The sequence below is a fragment of the Bombus vosnesenskii genome, unplaced genomic scaffold (assembly GCF_011952255.1).
Source record: "Bombus vosnesenskii isolate JDL3184/JDL3185 unplaced genomic scaffold, Bvos_JDL3184-5_v1.1 scf7180000013302, whole genome shotgun sequence".
NCBI classification, from domain to species: Eukaryota; Metazoa; Arthropoda; class Insecta; order Hymenoptera; family Apidae; genus Bombus; species Bombus vosnesenskii.
This window is the reverse complement of record NW_022882951.1, coordinates 3,240,747-3,250,251: the sequence shown is the minus strand read 5'-3', so window position 1 is coordinate 3,250,251 and position 9,505 is coordinate 3,240,747. Positions and strand designations below refer to the sequence as shown.

Here is a 9,505-nt window from a genome sequence, read left to right as displayed (position 1 = left end):
ATGCCACCTGCGATATTCTTACATCGATTTATATTTATTCGTTTCGATAATTTTCTAGAATCGTAACGCGTGTGCGGGTTTAACTCGGTGGTGAAGTTCCGTTATTTGAAAGTTGCTGTATATCGTCAAATCGCGTTTCTTTTTGCCCGGAGGGAATGTACTTCTTGTTGTTGGTTGATTGGTGCAAGTGAGAATAAAAGTTGGTGTTGGTTGGTCCTGTTGCGACGAAAAGATTCGCGGTTACAAGATGATACTGCTTCGAACGACTTTGATGGTGCTGTTCACTGTGATGGCTACTGGGGCACCGCGATCTTCCGTCATTTACGCGGACGACAAAGTGGTGAGTTGACTGAACACAATTTTCCATTACTTGTACAATTAACTCGTAAGTGGTTCATGGATGGTCATTTTCTCGCGTAAATGGCATGGTACGCCACGAGACGGAGTCGTCGTCGCACCCCGTCCAGTATTTTCCCAATTAAACGAAACGAGAATTACACGAAAGAAAATATCGCTGTCTTTTCATAGATACCATCGCCTTGTCTTAATAGTTACGGGTTAATCGTACCCGTTTTCATCGCCGCGTCTTCTCTACGGGGTAAAGTCGTAGCTCGTTATTTTACGCGTGGGACGTATCTTTTATCTAGAAAGTTGCAAATTTCATTTGCTTATATTCACTTTCGTATTAACGTTCTATTCGTCGTTTATTACCGTGATTAATCATTTTTCGTATAATCGAAATACTTGGGAAAAGTTGAGCGAATTAAGATCGATAACGGTTGCTTTGCTTCACGGTTTTACGACAGGACATTATTCCGACACGATCTTCGAACGAAATGGATGTCTAGATCGTCGTACGGTAACGCATACTTTGCGTCGCTCTTGACGATCCATCGACTATTTTGGATCAAATCGAATAACAAAGATCTCGTGCAAAGATAAAGACAATAGCGTGGGTGCTGACGTATAGCTCAAGAGGGGACATGGAATATAGGGATTAATTATTCGTCGCATCGTCCGATGAATTTTTAACAAGTTTCGCGATACACCTCGAAAGCCCAGCTTCTGTTACCTGTTCCTTTGTTAATTCGACGAACGATTATTTCGTCGAACAGCAACTTTTACTTTACAACGACTAAATAGAAAAGCTTAAAAAATTAATCGAATCCGACATCGTTCGTTTTACAAAGTACATATATTTTTATGATTCACTATACGTGACTGTAGCCTTTGTATTAGAATAAGATAAATCTTCGCGTCGTATGTAATACGATGTTTCGAACGTGATGTTTGAAAAATTTTGCTAGTAGTTTAATTTTATTCGGGTTCTTGGAAGTACGCGCGCGTTAATTCGAATAGTCGGGAAATTAGAACTTGAAACGAGTGCGTTGTTTGTTGGTTGTATTAATTCGCAATTAGAAGCTTTGATCCGTGTTTACCGTACCTCGTAATCGATACCACTACCTTAGCGTAGTACGTGGTACTTGTTCGCCTCGCGTACGCCTTTTCTAATAAATTCCTTAGGTAGCGCGCGTTTAAAGGGAACTGCACACTTTTGGTTACAACGTAAATTAATATTATCGACACGTTAAGTAGTAAGTATCTCGATGAAAAGTTACGTCGATCAGACTACACCCAAAAAGTATAGGATTCCGTTTACGAAAAAAAGAGGAGAACGTCGTTGTGCGAAACGTTGGATGAGATCGTAAAAATGCATACGCGAAGAATTAATTATGCGATGCATGTACACGCACATTGTGACACTTTCTTCCATTTCTAATTGCTTTAAAAATACAGAACGCCGCTGTCCCACTTGCGTGCGATTGTGGCTAACGCTTTGCATTTTTTTTCTCCTTTTTCACACGAGATCTGTTAATGCTAAAAGCGAGGGTTGAAGTTTCGGGGGGAAACGTAGGAAGTCGAACACACGGAATACTAAATTAAGGGCCACGAATGTTGCCCGTTCAAGGACACCCGATCTGCAGTTTGAGCCATACTTCTCTCACGCTTCCATCTTGTTCGTGTCTCAGTGAAACGACTCGCACGAATATTTAAACACCGATTAGTGCGCGTATAGCGGTATCAAGGAATCGATGGTATTTTAACGCATCGAAGCGTCGATCGTAGGTAGTAGAGGCTTATTTAACGCGTATAGCATTTTACACGACGAACGACAAAGCGAATAACGCTTGAAGGCGAGTTTGATGGTGCACGCTGTATAAGAAAGTTTGAACGCGATTACGGAAAATATATTTAACCCTGGTAGCGTGTCTAAGCTCACGCTTAACTCTTTTCTTTGCACGGTCTCGAACGCGTGTACGTGGCATTACTTCGTGCGTGTGTCACGAACAGAGCCAGTTTGCGAATGTGTGCCGAGATGACTAAGAGCCAGTCAGTCCAAAAGTCGCGTATATCGACTGCGAGCTTTCGGACGTAGCGCCTGCGTCGTCACAACCCTCCTTCCTGCGTAACTATTTCTTTCCTTCGTTTCCTACTATCTTCCAACCAATTGTATTTATCGAGTATTTTACAACCGACTAATCTCCGGCTGTCGGATTTCATAGCAACCTCGTATTAATAACTCGTCGACACCGTGTACCGATGTGAACAAGACACGATTACGAAGATCGTCGACGAAAGTCATAGACGGGAACGTAAAGATTACGGATCGATGCAATTCAACCGCTGCTTTTCTCCACGATTGACCAATGTAGCGATATACAGCGACAAGTTAGTTATTTTGGATGCAATCGTTACGATAATATAATATAACGCGATAAATGCATGACCACGCGAACCATAGACATCGTCCGATAGATATTCGTGTGAAAGAGGCTTAATGGGCGTCGTGAATCCCGCTAGGAGAGAGTGGATTTTATCAGTGGAGGCCTTCGGCCTTACTTCGAAACCATTAAGCCAGGCATTTATATGCAATCGAGGTCGTTAACTGCAGGAAGCGCCGGCGCGTATACAGAATGCTTCGGCTGTGTGTCAAGATGTGACACACGCACTTGTGCCCTCTGTATAAGCATGTGCGTACGCGTTTGGTCAACGAGTAACTCGCGTTCGAAACATATCCTCGGTTAGTATCATCTTTAAATACGTTAACCTGTCGCGCTCGAAAAATCACGATGTCGAATAAAATCGTCATTACAGACGACCGATTTGTCGTTAATTTTTGCGTTCGAACCCGGTGTTTGCGTCCTATTACGTACTAAAAATCGAGCAATGTGTCCGGATACTAAACTGACGGGTGACAGTGTATGTAGGTTACGTTGGTCTGTACGCAAGCAACGCGTCTAGACGCTAATCAAGAGAGGGCACGTGTGTGTCGTCGCGTCATTTCGTTTTGTTCCGTCCACTTTGAGCCTGACGAGCGAGCGTGGCGTTGGGGAAAGTCTCCAGGGGAAAAAACAGCAAAGAAAACGACTTTAGGTCGCTGCTCTTTCGTTCAAACGTGCCTATTTTCTTGTAAATCGATATCTCGCGTCAAATACGCTTGATCGTAATTGAACATCCAGCTGAACGGATAAACAGCTGTAAAGTTTGTTCCGTTCTATCGTTTCTAACGTCACTGATAACTAGCATTTTATTAAGAAACTTGCTCGATCGAACTTGCTTAAATACGTTGTCGTCGAGTTCGTGTACATTCGCACGTGACCAAGATACATAGAAGAACCGTATTATTTATCGATATTAGATTTTGCTTTTCCGTTCCTATTACACATTCCTATTTGTTCGTTTTCTCGTGAGCGGTATACAAAATATTCGTCGTTGAAATTAAAAACGAAAATGGTTCAGGCGACGTACAATTACGGTGAATGTGGGATCGAGCCGCTTCTAATGAAACAAAGTTCCCTCGTAATTACGGTCGACCCTGAAAGCTTGATACAATTTCCTTCAGCGAGTGTAATTCGTATAGTTTGCGCGACACTTTCACGCTCGTACTACCGCCACTGGCGGTAATTTACGCGCTTAAAAATTTGCCCTCGAATAAACGATAACAGGTACGCCGATGAAAAATATTGCCCGTTATTCGTTTACTTCGAGTAGTGGATTACGCTCGATTCGTAGGTATTGCTTTCACATAGGAAACGATAAGAGGTAAAATCCTGCGTAAACATCGTTTTAGCGCGTTATATAACCGGTGAAAGATTTCTGTCGCGTTGCAATGCAACGTTGACTTCGTGATCGGTTTCCAAGATTCCAGAAGCGTGTCGTCTCGCCGTTTGACGATCGATAAATCGTGCGCAAGATCGAGATACAGCGATGCGTGACTCGGTGGCGAACGGAGAATCGAAGAATAGCTCTGGATCTCTATATCGGATCCGTGCGAAACGGCCAGTCTGGCGTAATTAGTAACACATGTGGCGAGCCAACTCCACCCATCGATAGACTCTGCCAGCTACAAAAACTCGAGAAAAATCGATCACCTTGCCTCTATACGATAAGAAAAAACGCCTCGTTGATTCTCGAATACGCGAGTGTCTCTAGTTATTTCTCTAACGAACTGTCCACGTGTATCGAGCGATTTTGCGACAGATATTTTTTTGCAGTCGCGCGCGTTCGACGCTTCGTTAGAAAAACGAAATCTGCGTTTAGGTAGATCGGGCAATTTCGACGAACCTTGCAACCCTGTTGCGATTCGTTTGCCCGGAAACATAAGGTTTATGCTAATTACCGGTGGTAATTATTCTTAGGGTTTATTTTATCCAAAGAAGAAAGACGATTCGTTTGGCGCAGCTGTGCGTCTCAATTAACGATGAAACTTCTTATTAGTCATTCTGAGATAAAGTACCGAGGATTAGTCAGACAGGAAAACGTCGCGATGACAAAAGCGTTTTTGGTTGGACGTACCGACTCGTATATGTGTATTTTTAATTTTCGTGGTTTTAACGTTTGTACATACGCGCGTTTCGTTTGTTCTCGCGAAAAAAAAGCAGATTTTCAGTTGCGAATTTAAAGTTTGCAGATAGCGCGTGCCATTGCCTATGGTGAAATCGAATTTCTATGGAAATCAGTTTGCAAGCTTCCAATGCGAAACTTCGTCGCTACTCGTTCGTCACTGCTAAAACCGAACAAGCCGAATCCCGACTTTTTCCGCCACTAGAAATTTTCATTCACTTTGAAAAATTGTTCTGCCGTTTTATGGAAATTCCGAGGAACTCTCTTCTTTACTATCGCTTCCTCTACATTTCTCTACCGCCTGTTAGATTTTAACCTTTTCTTTTTTCTTTTGGCAAATTTCTACTTGGCCGCGTTACTACTCGACATTCGTTCGTACGTAGATTAATATGCCACTAACGATCCGTGTATCGAGTATCTTATCGGAGTACTCTAGTACTCGTTTCCATTTTCGAATATATCGTATTATGTACGTACATACGTACCTACGTAGAGTATCGTCCGAATAGTTGACAGAGTTTTGCTTTGTTCGACGGTTTGATCGTTAGTTTGTATTTTATTACGAAATTACAGTCTACTGGAATTCAATTTCTTCTATTATTCATCTACGTGGCAAACGGATGTCGGTTCTTTTTCAAAACTCGAACTATGCGATAAAATATTTCCCAATTGGAGGATAAAAACTGTTACATTTTCTAGCTTCCGAATGTTTGTATAAGTTTTTAAACGTTTCGAAATCTTTTTCCTTTTCTTTTTTGTCTTACGGTCGGGTTTCCTCGGTAGGTTCGCCGCGGCTGTGTCCGAAGCAGCCTTAAACCCGAATCACACGGGCAACATCCATCGTCTGCGCCAATCGCGTAACGGCGCCGCTGCGATATACGCGCTCGACGCTTGCGTTGATAATACACATATGCCACATGCCATAGATCGTCGCGGAGTATCGCGCGCAGATGTTCCAGCAATAATTACATACATCGTTTCTCGTAGGATAAAATGAACAAATTAATTCGTTGCTATTGGTAACGTAAAAAGTCGAGCGTTGTTCGAATAAATTTTTCATTGACGTCGTTCGAGTAGTTTTATCCGCGAATCTCGCTATTATTCGTTATTTAAAACTCGCCATCTGTTGTTAATTATTCGCATATTTGTTCCTGAGTCCTCGTTGTATCGGTATTCCTAAAGCGACAAAGACGAATTAATTTTACGAATGAATAACGTTATTCGTCATTCACGAATAACAATTACTTTGTCTATCTTCGCTTGTTACTCGTCGTACGAATAAAACGTTCGCTTTCGTAAATTAGGATATTTGGTGAGATTAATGGGTACAAATTAGCTTTCAAACAGTTTCGAACAATTCTTGAAATCAACAAAGAGCAACAAGATGTTTGGGAGGTATCGATGGACATAAGTAAAATTATTAAATTTTGGTTTCGCGTCAAGTATTGACAATCCTATATTTCTTCGTCGTTGTAATGTCCAGCGTTTAATATTAATCTTGTATCTATTGTTTATTCTTTTTTCGAACGGACGCTCGTGGATGAACCGACTGTCGTGAATGGAGGGTGCGACTACGCCCTTTGTTCTATCTCGCTCTCGATGTCGTCTCCCTTTCTTTCCTCTTTCTCTTTCTCTTTTTTATCACAAACTTCTTTCGCTCTTTGCATTTTAGCCGTTTCTCTTTCCGTTGCTATACCGCACGCGCTCTTTTCGTTCGTTTCTTCTAACGTTCGCTCTCCTTCGCTCCTATTCCTCTTTTCTAGCCTATACATGTAGCGACGTATTCAATGGCTATACGTTATTTCGTTGACCCATTCTTTCCTCGTGGTTCGCATCGCGTTCAGCGTAACAAATATTTACACGGCGCAGCGGATGAAAACGGGCCGTGAAGTTGTCACAGCGTGGGAGCGGTCTTTTCAGGCTCGAGCATAAATTCGTTTAAGTCACCCTTCACAGGAATACCTTACGGGGCCGGAGAATAGCAAAACAATGAATAGCAGCTGTAATCTTTCGCTACGACTCTCTTTTCCTGCTCGACGGTTAAATACTCTCGTGGTGAAATAACGTTGCTACGTGGAAAATAAACCTTCTAGGAATATGGGATGCCACGATTTCATTTTCAGCCACGATACGTTAACGATATTTGCAAAAACTTTTACAGTCGACACGTCGCTCGTCTACATCGCACGATTAGGAATACGTTTGGGCAACACGAAATTAACGTTTGCGGGAAGTTTGCGTATGCTCGCTGAATACGATAAAACGTGGAGAAGCGGCGATTGTAATCCGCAGCGGCTACTTCCTTATTGCATTTGTCGTTTGTAGAAGAGAACGGAATATAAGGTTGAAGCGATTCGAGTATACACGAAGGAAACCGGATGTTTTCTGATTCATCGTTGACCAGCCCATGCTCGCAATTATATGCGGATGCGTGTACTTACGGCGGTTTCGTTTCTTTCTTCTTGTAGAATTTCATCGTATCTTGCACGTAGCGCAGCCACGATGAGTAAAGAATTTATTAGTCACGAAACAACAGTATCCTTAACGAATGCTCGAGAAAACGATGCCTTCCCTGCTGCGAGGATCGATAACTGTGTATGCATATATATCGGTACACGCTGGTAGCACGAACGAGGGAAAAGAAGTCGAAAATTCGAGAATTTTATTTTTTACACCGAAAGCTGCACAGGCAGTTAGCGAAATAAATTACGCAACGTACACTTAGCGCCGATACATTTAACGCTGCCGTTCTTCTAACGCCGTTCGAGGCTTCCGGGAAAGAATTCCTTTCCTTCCTTCGTTTTCCTTCTGGACTCGGCTCTTTCCTGGAAGTCTGGAATAGCGTTAGAAGAAGCAATGTCAAGCGAATCGGTGCTACGTGTAACGGTGTTGCGAATAGCGACGATCCAAACCGTAAAAGCTTCGAGAGATTCTGACTCGGAGCAAATCTCGTTTTCGCAATTCTGAAAAACACGCATCTGTCCTTTTGGCAGAATTAGCGTTGGTTTTTATCGAAGTGGTGTTCAAGATAATTGCACGTGTCTATTTATTTTCGACGTACCGGCGTATCGTAGGCAGCTGTAACGTTGAACAACTTTCCGCTAATACGTAGAGGGCTAGCCGATCCATCGTCGATGGCTGTTTGCACGTTCCGAAAAAACGGTATGAAAAAGCTCGAAATGATTCTCAAGTGGCAGAAAAGTCCATGTTCGTGAAAAGAGATTGCTCCGGGAACAAGGCATTGCATTGTGCGAGTCCACGAGACTTTACGTTTTTAGGTAACGCTCGTAAAAGTTGTATCGCGCGGCTAATAAACGCACTTGACGTTCGCGCGACCTCTTAGATGCGTCGAAAAGAACGGTCGCTTGAAAAACAATCGAGGCCTTTGTACTTCGTTATAACTTGTATCTAGGGGAAAAAGCCGAATAGCGTAACCGTAACGCAAGAAACGGATTAACGGGAAGAAAACTCGCGAAGTTTTACACGACAGACAGATTATTTCGATCGACGATTCGGATCTTAACCGAAATCATCAAATTCCATGGCGATCGGTCATTGCCGAAAATGTGCGATAACTAATTTGCGCGATTAATTGACACCGGGAAATTTGTTCTTAGTGCAAGCTGCATAGAAGCGAATTTTCTCTCCTCTTCGGTCTCTAGATCGTTAGCAGTGATTTTCGTTATATCAATTTCAAATCGAATCGATCTCGAAGCGTTGAATCTATCGCGATATCTTTCTCGAATATTCTTTAACGAGCGAAACAGTTTTAGAACGATTCGAGTTTGACTCGAAGGAATCACTTACGAGCTACGTTAATTAAATAGAATTTGATCGTAGAAACCGTGACGCGTCGTCCAGTTCTTTCCTCTAAAGATTCTTTTTAACGAGGACGCATTTCCTAAAGAGGAAATACACCTTTCTCTTCGAATAAATCCGATTAAAGATGACTCATTCGTTTACTCGTTTGACGAAATTTTCGTACGAGGAAAACAATCTTTTATTCGCTCGAAGTTGTTCGTGGAATGTATTTGTTCATTCGTTTCGCATCAACGAGTTCGCAGAGTTTAATTGTTCGGTACCGAGAAATTCAGTAAGTTGTCGAGATTTATCAAAGCACCAGCCAGTAGATCGATATTACGTCGAAAATTGTGTTATTCTTGCCTAACTCTCTGTATTGCCTACGGTACTTCCCACGAATAACTTGACGAACAACTTATGCAAATTACGTAATATTTTCGTCTGTTCGAAGGAGTAGCTCGCTTCTAAAGATTTTCTTTGAAAAGACGAAGACAAGTACTGTAATTTATATGCCAGCAGTTATAGCACGTATCCGGTATTTTTCATTCGATCGAACGAATTAACATTAATCGAAAATTGATCGGAGCAGCGACCAAGCGAACGAATTCATACGTGAATTTCATCGCGAGAACGATGACAAGACACTTGACTTTCAGAGGCCGGTGACTCGATATACTCTAACGATTAGTCACCCAGTTCGACTTAACGGTAAATTAAAAGGTCCAGGTCTTATTGACAACGGTAATCGTCTCTGCAAGAATGCATTTAACCCAGGAAGTCGCGACGCTTGATTCTATTG

At 42.3% G+C, this 9,505-nt stretch overlaps 1 protein-coding gene across 1 annotated transcript in view; it reads left to right on the top strand.

Annotated features, from left to right (window-relative positions):
• Nucleotides 1-9,505, top strand: part of LOC117234192 (matrix metalloproteinase-2) — a 102,143-nt gene continuing 92,638 nt past the window's right edge. Inside the window, exon 1 of the mRNA XM_033495178.1 lies at nucleotides 1-340. Coding sequence (XP_033351069.1) covers nucleotides 248-340 — 93 coding nt within the window. The 5' untranslated portion in view covers nucleotides 1-247. The remainder of the gene's footprint in view (nucleotides 341-9,505) is intronic.